Source organism: Zea mays, chromosome 1 (assembly GCF_902167145.1).
Source record: "Zea mays cultivar B73 chromosome 1, Zm-B73-REFERENCE-NAM-5.0, whole genome shotgun sequence".
Taxonomy (NCBI): domain Eukaryota; kingdom Viridiplantae; phylum Streptophyta; class Magnoliopsida; order Poales; family Poaceae; genus Zea; species Zea mays.
The window spans coordinates 284,300,413-284,322,922 of NC_050096.1; the positions used below are offsets into that span (position 1 = coordinate 284,300,413).

The 22,510-nt window shown below is 43.8% G+C and overlaps 2 protein-coding genes across 3 annotated transcripts; both read left to right on the top strand.

Moving 5' to 3' along the window:
- Positions 1 to 3,067: 3,067 nt before the first annotated feature.
- On the top strand, positions 3,068 to 10,306 carry LOC100192488 (uncharacterized). Its single transcript, NM_001137708.1, is given in 13 exon segments — positions 3,068 to 3,402; positions 3,477 to 3,580; positions 3,694 to 3,763; positions 3,971 to 4,054; positions 4,137 to 4,223; positions 4,825 to 4,895; positions 5,044 to 5,095; positions 5,196 to 5,253; positions 5,607 to 5,701; positions 5,810 to 5,964; positions 9,566 to 9,674; positions 9,884 to 9,940; positions 10,022 to 10,306. Coding segments are annotated over 13 exon segments (1,275 nt in total). The 5' UTR covers positions 3,068 to 3,225; the 3' UTR covers positions 10,178 to 10,306.
- Positions 10,307 to 11,283: 977 nt separating this feature from the next.
- On the top strand, positions 11,284 to 21,271 carry LOC103644020 (serine/threonine-protein kinase STE20). Of its 2 annotated transcripts, none has more exons than XM_008667209.3 (18): positions 11,284 to 12,232; positions 12,344 to 12,432; positions 12,646 to 12,753; positions 12,893 to 13,000; positions 13,076 to 13,166; positions 13,267 to 13,319; positions 15,026 to 15,088; positions 15,538 to 15,582; positions 15,678 to 15,713; positions 15,956 to 16,011; positions 18,194 to 18,275; positions 18,375 to 18,491; positions 18,569 to 18,674; positions 19,232 to 19,382; positions 19,494 to 19,728; positions 19,868 to 20,068; positions 20,559 to 20,644; positions 20,741 to 21,271. In XM_008667209.3, exons 1-18 carry the CDS (start codon positions 11,398 to 11,400, stop codon positions 20,838 to 20,840), a joined length of 2,562 nt encoding a protein of 853 aa, XP_008665431.1. In that variant the 5' UTR covers positions 11,284 to 11,397; the 3' UTR covers positions 20,841 to 21,271. The 2 variants fall into 2 exon arrangements, 1 of the variants encoding a protein (XP_008665431.1); XR_004855640.1 differs by having other exon boundaries at positions 11,293 to 12,232; positions 19,868 to 20,451; positions 20,741 to 21,236.
- The last annotated feature ends 1,239 nt before the right edge of the window (positions 21,272 to 22,510 follow it).

Genomic DNA, 22,510 nt, shown 5'->3' on the forward strand with positions numbered 1-22,510 from the left:
TGCCAGGAGCTGCAGGAATCCAACATTAATCAGTCTCAACTCTCAAATGTCACTGCCAAGAATAGTTCATTCAGTTCATCCTATCCCTACCTCATGCCCAGGCCTCAGAAGCGCAAACAACGCACAGGCAATGGCGTGGGTACCGGAGAAGAACTGGCAGCAGTGGAGCAATTAGTTGATTGATTCATCAAAGAGGAGAGGAGCTCGGTTACACAGTACTGTAACCATAAAAAACGAGATTGTGTTGTGTGCGGAGGTGGGACCTGCGGGCGCACAATGGCAGCCTCCGCGCCAACAATGTCGGCGAAGACGGAGTCCAACGCTTCCCGGCCGCCACCGTCGTCGTGGTCGTACCCCGTGGACCCACCGAAATGCTGAAACAAACACACGCCACAAACGTGACTCTGTGTTCACCTGCGGTGTGAGCTCAGATGCCAAGCAGAGGACCAGGGTGAAACGAAGGGGAGCTCGGATGCCAAGCTTAATCAATATGCTCAACACAGCTAGCACGCAAATTGCAAACATGTAAGAACATCTATAGACAGCTCTACAAAGACAGATATCGTTTTCATTAAGAACTCATGAAGTCACAAACTTAGTAAATTACCATTCATTAAAACTGAGGTAGTTCAAAAGTTCATAATAAACATGATCGACAGCTGTATAGACAACATCCTTCAAAAGCATTCCAGCAGTAACATATGTTTCTTATGGTGGAGAAACAGACATAGCTTCACGAAGAACAAAAACAATTGGAGCTAAAAGCTAAACTGACACATGATAATTTGAGCATTAAAGCATTCAATAGACTCACAACCACGATGAAAAAAGGCTTCAACACATGGCCGTTTTGTCTCGGTCCACTGAACCAAATTCTGCTCGTGGCGAAAGGAATCATGATTTTCTGACCACTCTTCCAAATCCTTTACTGTGTACATGAAGTATCTACAAAATAATTGCAGCCTTCTAAGGTACTTGAAGGATAAAAAATCTTAAATAAAAAGATAAATAAGATACAAATGAACAAAACATCATGTGTGTGGAACCGCAGATGTAATATGAAAACCAGGAAAATTACAAAATATTCAATGTCGCTCGTTCTACTGGTAAGACACAAATGGATTTATTAAGCATGGCATGGTTCATTAGACACCAAGCTGGACACAAGAAAACCGAGAAGGGACTATCACATAACTTTTGCACGGGTTTGATCAGTCTCAGCCAAGTTTACTATCTATGTTTATTGGTTAAATTGAACTAAAATTGCCACACATGTTATGTACAGATTCACGGATCAATCACATGAAGGGAAAGTGCGCTAGAAAGATATGCATGTTTCCCGTTAACAAAGTCACCCACAAACTAAACAGAGATAGTAAACTTGCCTCAATGCTCAACTATTCTATAATCTATTTTTTTACTCAGCTATATCCCCACCAGAAAAGAATTCAGTTGTTGAATCATCATAACCAATCTTCTATATATGCATCAGAGAATCAGAGATCTCAAGGTATAATTCAAAGAATCAGAGATCACACTGGATACTTAATTTCTATCTATACAAAAGTGGTAGTTGGTGTTAGACGCTTCCCTGCCGATGCGGAAGAGCTCGATGAGGTTGTAGAACTGGCCGTGGATGTCACCACACATAGTGACGGGGCAACGCACGGGCTGTACGTTCCACTCCTCGATGAGGATCGCCTATGCCTGCTCGCATAGCGCCTTGACCTCCACTGCCTGCATGAACTTGCAATCCCATAGCTACGAGATCTGGTGGTCCAGATCCGTGTGTGACGGCGTCACCACTACGGTTCTGCTCTACCTCATACATCCCCTTCCCTCCCCTTACCTAGTTCCTGCCGCTGCCACCCCAGCAGGCACAGCCGAGGAGGAGTAGGACCCAGCAAGGCCGCCGGTGTGGAGGGGTGCTAGGGGTATTTGTTTTGCGGGGAAACGCGGGCAGGATGGTGGGTGGATCCGTCGAGATCCTCGGTTCCCTTGCGATAGAAGCGGATGGCGGGCGGCACGATAGGCGAGAGGTAGAGTGGGCAGGGAAACACGAAGGGCGGGATGGCGGGTGGGGAAACGCGGAGCTCGACGCGAGAGGGGCGGGTTTGCAGAGCTGGGCCGGCCAAGATCCTCGCATGTCTGCGAGGAGAGCAGGCTGGAGGTTGGCAAGGCTCACAGCGAGGAGATCGAGCTGGTGGTTGCCTGGTTGGTGCGGAGCTCGGCCGACCGAGATCGTCGCGACGAGGAGGATGGAGGTTGCCGAGCGCATCGGGGACGCCGTGGATCCTGGAGCGCACGAACCGGCGGTAGAACCCCTCGAGGTCCTCCTCCTCCGACACAGAGACGCCGTCGAGGGTGAAGTCGCGACACCCGTCGGCGTCGCCGCGCACGGCACGGCCGTCCCGCCCCACGCGAACTCCAGCGCGGATGAGACACCCGAGGTGAGGTTCCGGATGCGGCCGATCACCTCGACCGGGTGCTCCGTGGCGCCGCCGCCCTCGTCGGCCCTCCTCCACCGCCATCTCCCGTCGCGTCCACCGTGTGCTCAGCAGGCGATGGAGTCGCCACCAGGTGTCGCGGCGTGGCTGGAGGCGGAGCAGACCGCCCCGTCTTCGCCCTAGCTAGGGCTGCGATGGGAAGAGAGGGAGACTGCCCCGTCTGCAGGAACCGGATGTGCCATTGGGAGGGGAGGGGACGGGAGGCAGGGCGGCGGTTGCGGGTGGAAGCTGGCAAGCGGCGAGCGGGAAGATGGAGGCCGCGGGTCGGGTGGCGGCTGGTAAGCGACGAGGGCGCTGGAGACCACGGGACTGCTGAAGATTAGGGTTTTCCATTTGCCGTATGTCATGGGCTGCGGTGCGCGGGATGGACTGCGGGATCGGACGGCTGAGATTTACACGATAGAATGGACGGCTGAGATCGCAGAACGGCAAAACGGCAGAACGACAGACTACCCTTACCTTCTTAATAAGTAGTAGAGATTTGTCACGAGCGAGAACTGTTGTCATTTCATGAGACGTTACTCGGGATGCACTTGTAACGGGATAGTGTAGTAGCAAGCATAGGAGTAAGGAGTTTTGCTAGTCTTCTTCAGCTTCAGTAGTTCAGTCCAATCACAGATCGCAGTACAACTGAACCCGCCTCCCGCACAAGGCATCCAGGATTTGTTCGGCCTTCGGACTTCGGAGGGTAGAGAATCGAAGCGACGAGAACAAAGCAATGAACGAGGCGGTGCAGGAGGCGAAGCTGCTGCGGCAGGTGAACGCGCTCATCGTGGCACACCTCCGTAGCCAGAACCTCGGGCAGGCCGCAGCCGCCGTCGCCGCCGCCACCATGACCCCCATCTCCGCTGCCGAATCCGTCCCCGCCAATCACCTCCTGCGTCTCGTGGCCAAGGTCCCCCCATTCTCCCCTTCCTCCTGCCTAGTATTTGTTCTGAACGGGCCTAAACCCTCATTATTGGTTCGCAGGGCCTCGCCGCGGAGCACGGAGGAGGTGACGCCGCTTCCGCATTCGACTCCGCCGGGTTCGGTGTGGCGGTGCAGCCGCCCGGCTCCAGTGCCGTGGATTTCAGGTAAACCCCAACCTTGCGCACCCATGGTGTTGCCTAGTGGCTTGCGGCAGTGTTTTTTCTGGTGCCGGACAGTGATTGGCGAGGAGTGTTGACGCTGGTGCTGTGTTGTGCAGTATTCAGGATGTCAAGGGCTCATCCAAAAGCTTCCCCAAGCACGAGGTGAAGCATGTCTCTGACCATAAGGTGCATATGATTCAAGTTTTCCCTTGCTAATGCGCCACTGCAAATACTTTTGTGTCACTCTCCTGCCCATCTGGATATTTGCTACTATTTTTGAACATTTTGCACTCGCCACAGTATCATGATTATGTATACAACTTGAGATTGACCCAGCCATAGATTTTACTGATGTTCATTGGCTTATCAAGTTACCATTGTATTTGTCTGTAGAACGCTGCCCGGTGTGTGAAATTTAGTCCTGATGGAAAGTATTTTGCAACTGGGAGTGCTGATACATCCATTAAGTTTTTTGAGGTAAACTTGTTGGGTACTCGGCGAGCTTGTACTGTTTTGTACTTAGTTGCAACTTGCAACTCACTATTGCTCTCTCTTGCAGGTTGCTAAGATTAAGCAGACTATGGTAGGAGACTCTAAAGATGGCCCTGCCAGGCCTGTGGTACGGACATTTTATGATCACACACAGGTGAGCATGTATTGTTCATATATGACACTTTATACAAATTGTTTATCAATGACTGAAGAATATGAACTTTCTACTTATGATCGTCATGTATTGAATTACAATCAAATTGCTTTGAGTCGGTTACCAATCTCCATAATGGGAGATTACACAATTCAAACAATTAAGAATTCGCCTCAACGGAAGCTTATGTAGATCGACTGAAAAGACGATTCCATTTTCTTTCTTGTTCAAGGTCGTGAGACTCTTTTCAACACTTCCACAAGATTGCCCCTGAGTTAGGTCTCCTGCAGTATCCATTTCCTTGAATATGCTGAGAGCTGCATACCATTGCATTATAGAAAGACTGAAATACATGTGTAGATCAATTCCACCTGCCACCACACTTATATACACATACTCAAGTCACGTTTAGCACACTGGATGCACACCTAGCACATGCAGTTTATAGTTATATATTTGTTTACTGAGTTGTATGGAGCATTGACATGGTATTCAATTTTTTAATAAACAACATTTTTTTTCCATTTTCACTAGTTGCTTACTTTTTTTTCCCACTTCTCGATATTCCACTGTGCTTGTAAACATGATTGATTTTTTGCAGGCCATCAATGATCTGGATTTTCATCCTGAGAGTCCAATACTGATATCAGCTGCAAAAGACAGTACAATAAGGTATAACCTTGATGTCTACACTCTGTGCTGTTAAATTGTCTATTTGAATTGCTCATACTGAGATTAAGCATGATTTTTTAAGTAAATTCTTTTGGTATTAATTGCTATCTGTGATGTTGTTTTGTACTTGAAAAAATTCGCTCAACAGATTCTTTGACTTTTCAAAAACCAATGCGAGGAAAGCGTTCAGAGTTATTCAGGTTGTAAATTCTAGCAAACCGATCTATCTATATATCATGTTAAATAGTGTGTTCAATTGTTCATTGCATTTAACCAGGCTCATTTGTTAATGCTGGGCAGGATACTCATAATGTTAGATCTGTATGTTTTCATCCTTGTGGGGATTACCTTTTAGCAGGTATTTAAATTTGATTTCTACTTCTGCTGTTATTAACTGATTCTTGATTTCTGATATCATTTTTTATTTGCTCTGATTTTTATGCATTATAAGTTGTTAACACACTTTCAGTTGTTATCTGTAAAGTAATTTAATCATTTCACCCAAAACAATTTGATATTCAGGCTTAAGAATTTGGATTTCATTCCTGGATTAACAGTTTCTATCTCTTGGGCATTTGAAAAAGATTGCGATCATATCTTATGGATTTTTCTTCTTTCATATAGTCAAATATTTCATTCACACGCACACGCACGCGTACACATATTGATGAATATCGTGGAAGCAAGTGACACTGATAAAATTATTTGCAGGGACTGATCACCCAGTTGCTCATTTATATGATATAAATACTTTTACATGCTACTTATCAGCAAATGCACAGGATTCTAGTTCTCCCATTAACCAGGTAGCTTTTCTCTTTCCATCTGATTCTCAAGCATTAGATTGCATTGGTTTTATTCTCATCAAAGGTTAATTTTACTCCGCTAGCCGTGCTTACTGATGTCGCTGCCAGGTACGCTACTCTTGTACTGGGAGCTTGTATGTGACTGCTTCTAAAGATGGTTCTCTGCGCATTTGGGATGGAGTATCTGCTGAATGTGTTCGACCTATTATTGGAGCACATGGATCATCAGAAGCTATTAGCGCGATTTTCACCAAAGATGAGAGGTAAGTGAGCTACCAGTATGTCTAAGGTGTTCTTCCCTCAAGATATAAGATCCAGCTATTGTTTGGTTTGAAGAACAGAGAGAAAGACATATGCTGCATGTTTGACTCAAGACAGTAACTACCTCAAACCCTGTTTGGAATGTGGGAATCTTGTAGTAATTCTGAATGATTTGTAACATGTCATGCAGAATCTCGTGTGTTTCAGACAGGTCTTAACTCTATGACACGAATAGCAACTAACATCTCTTTCTCCTTTTCTCTAATGTTTCTCCACTAAACTAATCTGCCTATAAGCACTTTTGAGGCTTCTTCTAAAAGGCCTAGTTTTTAATGTTATGAATTGCACTATATTCAATATGAGAGCACTAGTCCCGAATACATACACTAGAGATCGTGTGGAACAAGGACCTCCACATATTAGAGTGAACAAGATCAAAAGGATGTTGAGAAACAAACTCACTAGAACGGTAAGGAGGTTGTATCTACTTTTCTAACTGACAACCCTAACACTGATGTAAAGACCTACAACCTAAAACAGAGCCTAAAAAACCATGACTAATCGAAGTGGTAATGGAGAGCCACAAATATGGCCTAGATGATGATGCCACTGAACAAAAGACGAAATCAACATAGTCAAAACGACCCTAGCAAGACTGACACACGTAGCAGAAGTAAGACAAAGCTAGTAATACTCTTAGGGTGCGTTTGGTTGGGGAGCCAACTGGGATGGAGCGGCTCCATTCCAGTTTCTAAGAATTGAGCCATTTCATTTTGTGTTTGGCAAGCAGAACGGAACCACTCCATTTTTTGTTTGGTTGAAGAGTAGAATAGAGCGGAGCCGCTTCGTTTATTGTTTGGTTGGAGAGCCATATGACTGTTGAGTGGAGGAAAGGGATGAGAGCACTCGCATCTGGTCGTTTTGGTGGAGCGAGAGCATCCTAAATATTTGCTATTTATAGACTCAAGGAGCCGCTCCGCTCTCCTCCATGGTAACCAAACATCAAAAAAATAAGAATGGAGCCGTTTCATTCCCCTCCGCTCCTCAATCAAACACACCCTTAGATGCGCTAAGAGTCCTGACAATGAGGGCCAATACCAACCAGGTGATATGTGCTTCGATTCTGACACAACAAAATTCTAGATCAAGAATAACACGATAGTTATTATCAATAATTTGGTCAGCAGACATGAGCTACATGGTCAAATCAGGAACAAAAGAAACATCAGGAACCTGAGAGAAGGGTACTCTGACCAACAACGCAAAGGGAAGACCTGTTAGCAGTATGGACAATGAGAGAACGAGATGAAGGACTCACATCTGAAAGACAAATGCAACGAGGAGTTATATGAAAGTAAGCACCAGAGTCTATCCAAGGACAAGTACTTGAAGTGGAAGGGAGAGATGGCCCCTTAATGGAAGACAGAACTAGTAACAGAACCTGTAGGTGTAGGACTGAGTCACAGAACCAACAAATCTTGTAGATGTAGAGGCCGCAAGGTGATGAAGTAGCCTCCATAGTGGTAGTCAAACTCCCCCGAGATCCTATAGTACCAGCACCACCAGTACCCTATGAAGAACGGCGAGCCTAAGCCTTCTTGAATCAGTAGTCTTCCACATACCCGTCACAATCACATAAGCACAATGAAAATCACCACGTTCCATGCACAAAAGGCGCAACTGAAGACGACATTGTCACTGTAGTAGCAGGTGATCGTGAAGACAAAGAACTAACAAAGACTGCAACAGGCTAGCATTACACAGACGAGTCTCTTCATTACAGACACTAGCAAGCACATCAATCAGAGAGACACAATGATGATGAGCGAGCAACTGAGCACAAAGGGGTTCAAACTCATTACGAAGCCGGGTCAAGAAGTCGTACGTACGACGAAGCTCAAGTGCAACCTTCTAACCCTGGCAAGACTGACAAGTATCTGGTGACATCTCGGGACAACTGACACCAAATAACAATCATCTAAGCGAAAAACTCATCAATTGTAGAATCTCGATTTCATAAGAGTTGGTCCCAGTGAATAGTAGCAAGATAGGTAGACTAAGTAGTAGGCTCATAATGACCACACAAAAGGCCACATCCGATGTTTACCAAACACACAAACATCTCGCTGTCATAAGACCTGCTCCCGACGAATAGTAGCAAGGTAGGTGGACCGACTAGTAGGCTCATAACGGTCATGCAAAAAAGGCGACATCTGATGTTCAAACTCAAACTCAACAATATTAGCAACAAGACGACCCTCCATACTAGAGGCTAGAATAACACTGACACGAACATCCTTATCCAATCAAGTCATGTAAGCACTAAACTAAGAGTCATAGGAGGAATCTGATCATCATAGTCTGCGAGCAACTCCTCGTCAGTAGCCTTCTTTAGAATCACTTGCGATGTATGAGTAGTGGGACAAGTAGGGCACAACGAATCACTAGTGAGGAACTCCCAAAGGCGCAAACCACACATGTAGACGCATGCATGAAACCTAGCCATGATAATTGGTGTCATTAAAAGCATCATAAATCATAGAACTAGAACACTACCAGACAAAGAGGTCAAAGACGTGGTCATAGCAGCAGTTGACTCTCGACAGCGAGAGTGGAGCAACGACAGGCCTCGACAAAAGCGCAAAAGAAAAGCGGCACCAACTAATTTTTTTTACCGGAACCTTATAAAAACGACTAGAACCAAATTTGCAAACTCGGATCCGACCAAAACGGATTCGGAAGGGGGTCTATATGCGCGAGCGGAATACAACAACAGCACACAGACGACAGGCCCGAGCGGAACTCGGCCTCGCATGGGAGCAGAGCATTGGGTGTCATTTCATGAGGCCGTAACACGTGCAAATGCGATAGGTGAGAAAAAATCGTAGAGAAGGAAGGAACCCTAACCCTAAAAATTGGCTCTGATACCATGTTATAACTTGCACTATATTCAATATGCGGTCATTAGGCTCGAATATATACACTGATATATGATAGAGAATGTGTAGAACAAGGATTCTATATATGAGATCGAATACGATAGGGACATATTCACAAACATCTAACAAGGACTATATATGAAACCAAATACAACAAGGATATGTATAGACATCTAACAGTTACAAAGTTATATACAGTGTGAATGCACTTGTATATAAGGGTGTGTTTGGTTTGGCTTTTGCCCCATATAAGCCAAAAGCCAAAGCCAAACCAAAAGGTTGGATCCAGGAAGCAGTTTTTTTTGTAAAAGCCGACTTTTTCGCAGTGCAAAACTGAAAGCACCCCTGGACCTGCTTTTAGTGGCTTTCGGATAGAACTGTGAAAACATATATCGAAAAACTTTTAACGGCTTTTAGTGGTTTCCACCAAACGGTTTTTAGTTTTTTAACAGCTCACAGGCCATAACAACTTTTTTCACAGCTTACAACCCACAACTTTTTTCACAACCACAGCCCAACCAAACAGATCCTAAGATTGATCCAAATAATATGATGTAGTGAACTTTGACTACCCAAATTACATGTTTAGATAATGTTCATGGATTTCATAAAACTGTGCACTGTATTTTGGCTATATATTATGAAGTTTACTGTGTTCTTTCAGGTACGTCCTATCTTGTGGGAAAGATTCTCGTGTCAAGTTATGGGAAGTTGGCACTGGACGACTTGTGAAGCAATATGCAGGAGCAATTCGCAGACAATTTCGTTGTCAGGTTAGATTCTCCGTGTTTTTGTAAGATTATCATTTTTTCTGATTTAAATTTACTCGTGTGTCATACATATTCTTTTTTACCCAAAGTTTAGGAAACAAAATATTGCATTTTTAATCCGGAAATAGCCTGGCTTGAGCTTCTAAGGATAACAACGTACCTAACTTCTATGATAAACGATAAATATGATAATAACTGTTCTTACTATCCAGGCTGTCTTCAATGAAACCGAGGAATTTGTGCTATCAGTTGATGAACAAAACAATGAGGTAAATCTCAATTTCAGAACAGTATATGTATTTGTAGTTCAGCAGGGAAATAGAGCTTAACTATGATATGTCACTCTTCAGGTTGTCGTCTGGGATGCACTTACTGCTGAAAAGGTTACAAGATTGCCTTCTGGCAGCACTGGTGCTCCTAGATGGCTCGACCATTCCCCAGTTGAGCCAGTTTTTGTTAGTTGTGGAAACGATAGATCGATCAAATTCTGGAAACAAACCGTATAAGCTTGTAGATTCAACCACGCAAATCAAAAGAGTATGTTTTCAGTATTACTGTTTCAGGAGGAATGTGCTAGTGTAACTTTAGTTGTATATGGGAGAAATTTGCATAAGCGATTTTTTTTTGAAACTGCATAAGCAATTGTTTGACCTAATAGCAAATCCCAATCAGATGTTTTTTTTTGGTTCTGCAGATGCCAGTTATATGAACCATTGACCTGATTTTTATTGGTCAGCCTCCTTTCGATGTTCTGTTATTTTTATCCCATTGTGGATTGCGGGATATTTCGGTCGCGTTTAGTTTCATTAGTTTTAAGACTAAAGTTAAGTCCATATCGTGTTTGGTTGTATGGACTAAACATATTCTAAATATATTAAATGTAACATATAAAGACAAAAATACACTTTTTAGTGTTTTCTATGTATGACGTCAGTTTTCTAGTCACAGACAATTAGCGTAAATGTTGCTTTTTAGTCACTTTTAGCACCCATGTGAGGGACTAAAGACTAAAACCAATTAGTCTTTACTTTAGTCCTTCCGTTTGGTAAAATAAGGACTAAACAAGATTAAAAATTAGAAAACAAGATTAAAAATTAGAGATTAAAGATTAGTCCCTCTAATCAAATATGGCCTTCTTCTTAGGATGTAATGTGTAAATTGTAATGATGGTTTCACCCTACCACGTGTGATGTGGAAACATATATGCCAATAAAGACTAGTTTGGAAGCCAGAAAACCGCAGGGGATTGAAAGGGCTAGAACGCTCTACTCCTCCAATTCCAACTAGACCCGGAGAGGATTAAAGAGGCTAAAATTCACTCCTTATTCAATTTTAAATAAGAAGGTGATTTTAAGCCCTTCAATACCCTCCGGATTTTAGACTTTCCCTAAACGTTCTACCATCCAACATCTTCCCACCGGTAACTAGCTCTAAACGTTCTCCCACATCGTTGCATTGTTTTTTTTTTCAAAATGATCTCGTGTGCAACCGTACAAATGCAACTGAGAGGAGGGAAATGCGAGACCCTTCAGTCCTCGAAGCTCTCTGGACTGTGGGTGATTGGGTGTGGTCGTGTGGGCCTAAAATGGGATGGCCCATCCAAGCCCGACCCGTATTTGCCAGATTCGAGTGAACTGGATCCAACTAAACAAACAATTTTCCCCATTTGCCATTCCCGACGAGCACCTTCACCGTCTCCTCCCAGTCCCACCTCGCGTGGCACGCCATGGCTTTCTCCCCGCGCTCGCCGTGGTCGCGTGCCAAGAAAACCGACGTCTACTCAACCTTCGTTGTCCACGGCGATGACGATGAAGACGACGCCCGCGGCGGCAGGGGCCCCTCCACGCGGGCGGAGGAAGACGAGGAGGAAGACCCCTCCTCGCTGCCTCCGCTTCTTCAGCGGCTCCCCAAGGACTTTGGCGGCGCCTCGTTCGACGACGACGAGGACCCCTACTCCTCCGACCCTGACGATGCTTCCCTCTCTGCCACGGCGGCCTTCAAGAGCGGCGTCCCGGCCTCCGGTCGATCTCCGTTCCTGGATCTGCGGCGCTCAAGCCCCCGCGCTACCGATGACGACCCGTACTCTACCTTCGTCGTTCATTCCACCACACGCTCGGGGAGAACCTCCTCCAGCCCTCGCGGGTCCGCCTCCGGCACATTCATCCGTCGCTCGGGTGGCTCGTCTAGCCCTCGCGAGTCCGTCTCTGGCACATTCATCCGCCGGACCGGCAGCCCGTCGAGCCCCGGGAAGTCAGCCTCCGGCACATTCATCCGCCGGCCAGGGAGCCCGTCGAGCCCCCGCGGGTCGTTCTCTGGCACCTTCATTCGCCACACCAGCGGGGGCTCCAGTTCCCATGAATCTGCCTCTGGCGGCGGCGGGGGTTTCGGGTCCTCTTTCTGGACTCCAGCGGTGGAGCAGTCAGAGGAGCTCCGGCAGCCATCGCCTCTGATGCAGCAACAACAGCAACAACATTCAAGGCGGAAGCCATCGGTCAGCTCGGTGCCAGACAGTGTTACCAGGGAGGATCCTTCCACCAAGTACGAGCTGCTCCATGAGCTTGGTGCGACTCTTGCTCTGGAATTATTATTTCATTAGTTCTTTATATGTCTTTTTGTATAATGCCTGAAATTTTGAGCTATTTTGCGCAATGCAAATTCAATTGGAAATGCAGGGAAAGGTTCATATGGTGCAGTGTACAAAGCAAGGGATCTCAGAACGCAGGAGCTTGTGGCTGTCAAGATCATCTCATTAACAGAAGGGGTTAGTTTCTAGCTTCTTATTACAAAGTTCTGTGAATATTCCGGAAGGCTACCCAAGACATATTTCATATTTGGCAACCATATTGCTTTTGTTGTGAGCATTTTGTTTGCATGGGCTTAATTGTGGGAGAATCTCATAAATGTGGTTGCTTTCTGATTTCTGAGTCCTTGCATTTTTGTCTTTAAAATATAAGCATGTATCTCTGGCATTCAGGAAGAAGGCTATGAAGACATACGGGGAGAAATTGAGATGCTGCAGCAATGCAGCCATCCAAATGTTGTCCGCTACTTTGGAAGCTACCAAGGAGAGGAGTACCTATGGGTATAAATAATCAAATAGCCTGCTTGTATCCATTTTATTAATATTAGGAACTAGCCAAACTTTTCTATCATTGTGAGATTTATCTAGTTGTCAACTCATTTAACATGATCTTGATGCAAATGTGATTCTCAACCTACAGATAATTATGGAATACTGTGGTGGTGGAAGTGTTGCTGACTTGATAGGCATCACAGAGGAGCCTCTTGATGAATCCCAAATAGCTTACATTTGTAGAGAAGCACTAAAGGTTCTAACACCACATTTGTGGGGCAATTAAATGTCTTCGGATATTTAACTTTTGTGTGCTTATTTTCTTCTCCAGGGCCTTGCTTACCTGCACTCCATTTTTAAAGTTCACAGAGATATTAAGGGGGGCAACATCCTTCTAACTGAGCAAGGCGAGGTGAAGTTGGGTAAGCACATTTGTTTGTTCATTTTTTTCATTTTGTTGGCACTTGATATTTCTGCATGTCTTGACTTCTGTGTTTGACATGCTCAACAATGTACAAACAGGTGATTTTGGTGTAGCTGCCCAGCTGACAAGAACCATGTCAAAGCGCAACACGGTATTCTTAACAGTGTTTCTTTTGCTACTTCAAATTCCAAAGTTCAAGAAACTTCACATCGATGTGACAAACAAAATGAAGTGCAGATGAAACTTGTCAATGCCAGTTTACTATAAGATGCCCCATTTGTGCTTGTGCATGGTTCTTTAATATGATGATACTTTGATGAGAACTTGAAACAAGTTCGTGTTGGAAAATGATCGATGTGAAGTCCTAGCTATTTCTGTTAAGTGTTATATTGAAAAATAGGAATGTGTATATTTCATATATAATATATCTTGCTCAATTCTTCCTTGGCATTCTTCTGTTTTTCGAAACCCATTCGTGACAGCCTCTAGTCCCCAAATATCCCATTATGAGTTTGCTCATTCCCCCATTTGGCTTCTTCCTTGGCCACTAGCCCACCACTCAACAATTCTTCTGTTCTTGATGACTGCGAGGCTCATTTCAAGCTGGCACATTGCTGCCCTGCTGGAGCTATTGGAGAAAGTAGAGGGTTACTGTGACAGTAGCATATCAAATCAACAGTTGTGGAAATCATAATATAAAGACGTCCAAATTGGGAAATATTATTCAGGGTGTTATCATCCTACTGGCAGGTGGCCCCTGCCCAATATGTCATCTTCACTATGGATGGTACTTTCATCTTTTTTCCTCACTGTTAGGGAGTTGGTGCACTGGGAGTCCAAATCAGCTAGGGTAGTTCATAGTTGGCTAGATCTAGGAGGTACGTTGAGTCAGAGTTTGGAAAATCAGGGTAGAGTACAAGTTCAGGTTCTCTAGGACGATGATATAATGTAGTACTATACTATAAGTGTTGTGGTGGCTGTTTTTGAGGAAGGTAATGCTTGGTGCTGGGCTTAGGGGCCTGCTCTCACCACACCTATAGAATAGTTCTTGGTCGTCGTCCCCAGTACTGCTGCCAGTGTTGTTCTAGTGGCTGGGGTGTGTTTTGCTAGTCATGACTGCCCTGACTGGCCTTGTGTTGGGGGGGGGGCATTTGTTGTCCCCCCCCTTGTTGTATTGTTTCCTTCTTAATGAAATGACACGTAGCTCTCCTGCGTTTGCTCAAAAAAAAAAGAATTGACTGGAATTTATCAATATCTAGAAAGAAACCAAAAGAAAAAAAAATCAATCTACTCCCTTTCTACTGCTGTTGATACTTCTTGTTTCTCTTCTACACGTTCTAGGCAGCTACACTTCTCTAGTTTCCAACCATGGCAATACATAAATGCTTGAGTAACCCATAACTAATAGTTCTACATCCAACCATTTCGTAGTAGTGTGCCGGAAACATTTGGTGTCCTCTTCTTGATGGTATCCAATATCCATTGCTTTTCTGCAAGCACGCACAAGCAGACACTTCTAAGTACACATACTGATTTGTTGTCAATTTGTCATTGACATGCAGCCATGCTTTGAGCCCAGATCCATCATGATCGCACAACACAAATCTACATGTATACGGTGTCTTGGATGTTTCTGTTGTTGGGGCGTTAATATATACTTCAATCAAAATGCAAAGATAAAACTGTCCCGATTTTACAGTAAAATAACTCTATCAACAGACTGTCAGCATTGCTCTCTAACCTCAGTCTGTATGGCTTTTGCCAAATAAAAATAATGCAGTGTTTTTTTTGCAAAGAACAAAGGTTTTAGTGGCACACTAATTTCCATTATTTGATCCTTCATGTTAATGCTTTCAGTTCATTGGTACTCCACATTGGATGGCACCAGAGGTCATTCAAGAAAGTCGTTATGATGGAAAGGTAGCATGCTATTCTCTCTGCAGTGTATATCTATCTATGGAATTGTTCATCTTAGCAGCATTTATGGATGTTGCCATTTCACTCTATCACTTGGCCCATAAATTTATGATTGGGTTTTTTGCTGAGTGATTTCTTTAATATTTTGTTTGTTTGGGTGCGGACTGTGGAATGTCTTTACATATGGCAAAACAAAGGTTACGTGTAGCTGCAAAGTCATAAAAGCCAGTAAACAATTTAACAATTGTTATGACTTATGAAACCCCTGCCTAGTGCCAAAACATGTTATTTCTTTTCCTTGTCTCTTGATAGTTCCTCTAGTAAAAAAATATTACTTACTACTTAACCTCTAAAACATGCCTACTGGTTGCAATGTGAGAAAATTGTTTTTGCAGTTGGATTCTTTCTTTAATTTGTCTTACTAAATCATGTGTACTTGTTTTCTGCGCCAGGTAGACGTTTGGGCATTAGGTGTATCTGCAATCGAGATGGCAGAGGTAGACATTGTTCTTTGTTTTTTTCTTTTGTGAATTTACACCTTTTCCTTTTTGTGTCATCACAATGCTTTTTAATATTTATTTTGTATCTGTAGGGCATGCCACCAAGATCCACTGTGCATCCAATGAGAGTAAGCGGTGCTTCTCAATGCGTTGTCAGTATCTGCAGTTAATGAGGCTAATAGGCTGTAACCTGTAACAGAATAAACTGCTCTATCTTTGGTGCAGTGTACTTGTCTCTTTAATTTCATTTCTGATGCATTTGTTTTAACTTCATCTTGCTAACTATTTGGTATACATATCAATCTATTATTTCATTTTCGTTTAGATTGATAGACTGGCTAACGGTCTCTCTTCCCCCTGCCTATCTCAGGTTATCTTCATGATATCTAGTGAACCAGCACCTATGCTGGAGGATAAAGAGAAATGGTGAGTGTTTTCTAGTAATTTGAATACGGGACGGACTCATCAGATCTAATATTTGCAATATCAGATTTTTAAGTGCCTAGAAATAGGGATTGGCCCAGGTTTCTTGTGATCTGCAATGAAATCAATATAAACTAGAGGCACTAATCCAAACAAGCTCTTACTGGGATTGAAAACTGAACAGTTATTTGTCAATACTATTTTCCCAGAACTCCTTTTATTTGTTTGGATTTTGGGCATACTGTAGCTTGAAGATACAGTAAATAGTACCAAAAGTGAAAAAAAAACAAATGAGCAGAAAAAAATGGTGCCCTTTTATTAATTGAGCTCTTGTGCTATCTCCATCCTCTTCTGATTGGCTTCTACAATCGACTGAACATTTTGCCTATGATCAGAGCAGTTATGTTGCCTGCTTATTTTACCTTGTTGGCCTGCATAGTATGAGAGAGTAGCTAATTCTAGTTACAACTTGATGGAAGTTACAGCCAGTCAATATTTTTTCTTGAACTGCGCATGGGAGCTGCATGCCATTTCATTAAGACTTAAGAGAGAGAAAAGAGTACAAGAGCGAGGCGAAAACAACTCCACCCAGACCTAGTTATATACAAAACCCACACCACTGACTATAGGACATAACCAAGGGAGATCAAATCGCCAACCAGAAACTAAGGGGGTGTTTGATTACCTGCATACATTGGGGCTAGACTCCACGGATGCAGCTACCGAGCATTTGGTTGCCTGGTTGGAAGTTGGGGCCCGTCCCACGCGGTGCAAGATTTCCTCATGAGCCAGGCTCTAATCATGCGGCAAAAATCCTCGTTTCTATGCGGCCAGGTTCGCTCAAGCGCAACAAGCGCGCTGATGGGAAATGTCAGTGAGAACTGAGAAGATGCCTGCATGCAGCTAACCAAACGAAATCTCTGAGTAACCAGGTTCCGTGTGTACGATAACCAGACACCGCTCATGTGCATGCGCTCAACCTGGCTACTAGGAGCCTGGCTGCCCAAGTACAACTTGGTTCATCTCAAAAGGGAAACAAACATGCCCCAAGGTTCTGTGGCAATCAACCTTAGGAGCATGTCCTGGAGGTTAGAAGCACCTGTCATGCACCAAGAGCTACATTCATCAGGTACCTTTTGTAGAAGGCTCTGAATATTAGAAGGCCCCTCAAACACACAGGCATTCCTAAATTTCCATACTTCTCAGGCTACCAAACTAAGAAGGGAATTCAGCCCCTTGCACATCTCCTTGAGTGTATTTCTAATGGTGACCCCTCACCAACACACGGGCATTCCTAATTCCTAAATTTCCATACTTCCCAGGCTACCAAACTAAGAAGGGAATTCAGCCCCTTGCACATCTCCTTGAGTGTATTTCTAATGGTGACCCCTCACTATCTAAAGAAATGAGTTGCATTGACTGGAGGTGTTCAAGCCACCATTGAAAGTTTCTGAAAAAAACAAGGACCAAACCTGCCATGTAAACACACAGGAGTTAAGGACGTGCTAGATTAGTAGATTGTCTCCTCAGCCTGCCCACACTTGGTGAGGTGGTCAATCGTCCAACACCAATTATTGATGGTTAATCAAAGTGTTAGAGTACCCGCTTAGGGTTTGGGGTTTACCTTCTCACCCCTGTGTAATGGGCTAGGCCCAACTAACTCAGTCTATTAATACATCACCCAACCCCTTGTTAGGGTCAGGGCTTCCACACAAAGGAAGGATTTGCGTTTGAGAGGGGCCCTGCCCCTGCTTTTCGAGATCCTTTTCCGCGGACCAAACATGACAGTCATACAGTGTTTGGTTCGACAAGCTGCTAATTTTGTCCTTTGCTTTAAGATTTCATAGACCCTGAAAACATCGGTCTCCTCGACATATATGAAATACCATATTCGGGACTCCTAACTTATTTAGAGCATACAGATCTTTCTGAAAGAGGGAATTGCACAACTATTGGCTACTAAATTTTATTTTAACAATTTGCTCAGACATTATCACACTGACACTTGTCGGGTTCTTCTTTCCCTTTAATCCGACACGTATGTCTTTGTCGTGACAGTGTTGTGTGTGTGTGAACTCTCTTCTATTAATGAAATGGTACGGCTCTCCTACATGTTTGAGAAAAATGTAAGGCAATAGAAGTTTTAAGCACAGTTGGCCTAAGTTCTTGTTACCTTGATTTTCAGGTCTCTCCTCTTCCATGATTTTATTGCAAAGTGTCTTACTAAAGACCCCAGACTTCGGCCTGCTGCAATTGAGATGCTGAAGGTACTTAATTTCTGCTCAAAGATGACATTTATGGTGCATTTTCGTGATGTCTTAATAATATATTTACTTGTTTCTATTTTGTTGAAATTCCCTCTGCAGCACAAATTTATTGAGAAGTGCAATAGTGGAGCTTCGAAAATGTTGGCAAAGATCAAGGTAGCGAAGAAGATTAGAGCCACACTAGCTGTGCAAAATGAGCTGTCTGACCCTGACAATGTATGTCACATAGTTTGTGTTATGTGTGTTGGTTATGCTATTTCACTCGACGTTAGTATTTACTTTGGTATCTGCAGACAACGCAAGATGTGCCTTTTCGAATAAATGAGGACTATGGGGAAACTGTCCCTACAAGTTCTCAGCAACACATGAAACATGGCACATATAATGATTGTCAGGCAGGTAATTTTCCTTTTTTGGGATTTCTTTGTTTAACTAATGCATGAGTCATAGCATTCCTTTTGAATGGCTTGTTTAACCAATACATGTAAGATTAAAACCGTCTTTTTTTCTGAGTCTTTGCTTAGCAACTATGATGTCAATTCAATATTACACATTTTATGGCTTGCTCGTAACTCTTTGTATTTATTTTATTTAAATAGCTACTTAGAAGTTCTTACCAATATCTTGGTGGGCAGGTTGTCCTATTGTTCCTGAATGGGACACTTATAAATATAGTGCTGTTTCATACTAACTATGACCCCTCATATAAGTTCATCAGGACATCAACACATCTCCAATATGGCACTTTGACTAACACATTCATAGAAACATATTCTGGAATATTATTGTACAATCAATCTATTGGCATCAGTCTTATGTGGTATCTGTACATTTATTTCATTTACAAACTGATGGTCCAAGCTAAAAAGGTTTGACTTAGGAGTTAAGACTATGGACTTATATGTTCTTGTCTTTTGCTATTAGCTTTGAAACGCCCATGATTATTTTCCATATAGGTGATTTTGGTACTATGATTGTTCATACTGAAGATGGGGACGAAGTGACAGAATCACCCATTTTCCCAAGAACAGAATTCATACCCGGCCTTGGTAGCATCAATTCTTTCACACATGATCCAAAGAGAGCAGAACTTATTTCAAGTTTTTGGTATGAGAAACATAAATTTATCTTATTGTTTGTGTTGTCAGTCATTGAAAGCAGCTTAACAAGAAGGTTTTATTTATCCCATCACAAATCTTATGCACAGTTTCTTGATAGGGCGGAGAACATAGGTGATAGTGATGCCAATAAAGACCGAGATACAGATTATGGTCCTGACATGCAGGAATCAAAAGTGATCTCACCTTTAACTGGAACAGTGAAGAAGAATATTGGTGCAGAAGGGACTATAAGGTGCCATGATAATCAAATTAACTTGTCACCAGGACTTGCAAACACAACAACTAAATTGAACAACAGCCCAAGCCGTAAAGCGTTTTCAGTTCAGGATAAGGTATATCCTTCATGGTTTAGACATCAGCTATTTCCCCCCTATGTCTGAACTAGGCCAAAGTATTTTAGTTTTTGCTACTGCTCGCCACTTTAAGCCCCATGTCTAATTTTCCAACGTTTCTATGATTTTCTCTTTGTAGCTCTGGTCAATTTATGCTGCCGGCAACACTGTACCAATACCATTTCTTAAGGCAATTGACATTTCACCACTAGCTCTAGTATCAGAAAATGAATCAGGAAATGGCCTGGCTGGGTCAAGTACAAATGATGCTTTGGAGGCAGTTAGGGAGCTGTTCAGTGGTGATGGGCAGGCAAAGAAAGGACGGAAAGGGCAAAACGAAGTATGCGGCAGATTCTTTTCTTTAACTCTTGCAGAGTAACTTATCTTTTAATGATTGCAGAGGGAAACTTAGGCCGTTCTTAGTGGGAGTTTCATTCTCATTAAATGACATACCACCTAAGCAAACAGGATGACATGGCATGCAATTCAATGAAGGGGGATATGAGTTTCATACTTTCATGAGGATGTATCTAGACCTAGACAAATGTTGACTTGACAGCTTTGGAAACAGTGCGATGGAACTATCCATTGAGAATGACCTTAGGCCAATTTCAGTGGGGAGTTCTCTAACACAGTTGCCGGGACTGCCACGCCAACTTTTGTGTCTGTGCCAACGGGTTTCATCCGATAAAACTCCCTCTATCTCTCTCCATAGTTAACCTGGCAAGTCATCAAAATTGCTGATGTGTAATAGCATTAAATGCAAATGAAACTCAGATGAAACTCCCAGTGAGATCGACCTTAGTCTAATACTGCATTTGGTGCATTAGGTCCCTCTTCCTCCGGGTGTGCATCACAGGCTGACGACAAGCCCCACATTGATGAACCTGGCCCAAGCTCTAGCTTATCATAAAACGTGAGTTTATTTGAACTACTCTTCTGCTAGAGTATTTATTTTATCGCAGTATGACTGAAGTAAATAGCTTTTCTCCACTGTCTTTAAATGTTTTAGGTGCTATGAGGACATGCCGCTACAAGATTCACAAGCGACGCAAGAGCAGCAAACGATACAAAATCTTTGTGACACACTTCGCACAATACTGAGGTTGTAGATCTGCAAGAGTGAAGGCTGCAACCTTTGGAGTTCCGAAGCCTGCATGGAGCCAAGGGTGAACGTGGCACTGATCCTGCTCGTGGTGGAGAACTGAGGATCGAAGGAACGCATGACATGTGCCTACCGTGGAGCAGGCCTAATGGCTTCTGCGTTTTAGCCTGTGGACGCTTTGGTCACTGGAAGCTGGGTTGACACAGGAATCTCTACGGAAGTGGAAATTTCTGTCCCTGTTAATAGCCTCTTGGAGTTTCACTATGTAGAGACGGCATCAAATTTTGCTAATCAGATTTTGTGGCACTAACGCATATTGTAGCCTGGTTTTGTATCGTTGTCAATGCATTTGTTCTCCAAATAAAGAGAAATAGTTAAGCAGAAATAAACGAAAAGTTATTTATGTTGGCTATTCGAAATCATGGGAGGCGTGATTTCTGCTGTCTTGACCCCGTATTCCTTGTGTCTGGCCATTGTACGCCATGCTTCGTGTTGTTAAGTGTCAGTTTTTTTTAGCGCGCGTGTGAATGGCGTTGGTTATAATTAATTGTTGATCAACGCCTGCTTCAGTAGAGGCCGGTGACATCGAAATAATCGGGCTGTTAGATTGTCTCTAGCAACCTTTTTATGAATCTTATCTCATCTTTTACCACTCACTATTTTAAACTTCACTCTATAGACAATGCAAAATAGTGTTTTGTATGGTCATATACATGCTCTATTGATTACAACTTTAGATCATCTCCAGACTCAATGCATTTTCATCCCCTTGTACACGCTTGTTGACACTATCCACCTCCCTAGTGCACTACCCATCGCAGCATCGAAAATGGAAGTTGCTCTATTAGTTTCATATCTTCACTAGCTCTCTCTCTCTTCCTAGCACTCTAATTGTCGACATCATCCATTCCTCGCGAACATCACGTTCCGCGGCCAACTCTCTCCGTCGTGGCGCCTTCCACCTCCTCTAATGCGCCCTCCCGTCCTCCCTTGCAACGATGGTGCGGTTGATGAGGCCACCTCCGTTGCCGCCTCCTATCCACCCATGCCCCCTCCTCTCCTACCCCCTCCCGTATTCCCTTGCACCAGTGGTGCGACTACGACAGACCTCCTCTGTTGTCACCTATCATCCCCCGCAACGTCGATTAGGGTCTCAACCCTCGTTGGAGAAGGTACCATTGGTGAATGATCTCCGCCGTGATGTTTTCCACTGCCTCTGCGCCCTCTCGTCCTCCCCTACAACGTCGGTGCGACTGCGAAAGACCTCCTGCTCCACCTCCTCCAATGCCCTGCAGCGGTGGTGTAGCTGGTGAGGCCCACCTCCTCTGCTGCCTCCCGTCCTCCCCTGCTCTTTCCCCTTCTCTCCTTCCCCTCATGTTCCCCTTAAGGCCATGTTCGGTTCTACCCCAATCCATATGGATTGAGGGGGATTGAAGGGGTTTCAATCCCTAGTAAGTCAAAATCCCCTTCAATCCCCTCCAATCCATATGGATTGAAAATAACCGAACAAGCCCTAAAGCGATGGTGCAGATGCAACCCCTCTCCTCATTCGCCGGCTCTTGTCCTCCCCTACAGCGGCGGTGCGACAACGGTTCATCTCGTACTCTGTTGCCTCTTGTCCTCCGCTGCAGCGGCTATGCGAATGCATCCCACCTCCTCTTCCATCGGCTCTCATCC

What these genes read in the sequence shown, in the direction of transcription:
- LOC103644020 (XM_008667209.3), top strand. Translation starts at nt 11,398, where the DNA reads ATGGCTTTCTCCCCGCGCTCGCCGTGGTCGCGTGCCAAGAAAACCGAC. An exon ending in AGCTGTCTGACCCTGACAAT is followed by an intron (nt 18,492 to 18,568) that starts GTATGTCACATA and finishes TGGTATCTGCAG; the next exon opens with ACAACGCAAGATGTGCCTTT. An exon ending in ATATAATGATTGTCAGGCAG is followed by an intron (nt 18,675 to 19,231) that starts GTAATTTTCCTT and finishes TTTTCCATATAG; the next exon opens with GTGATTTTGGTACTATGATT.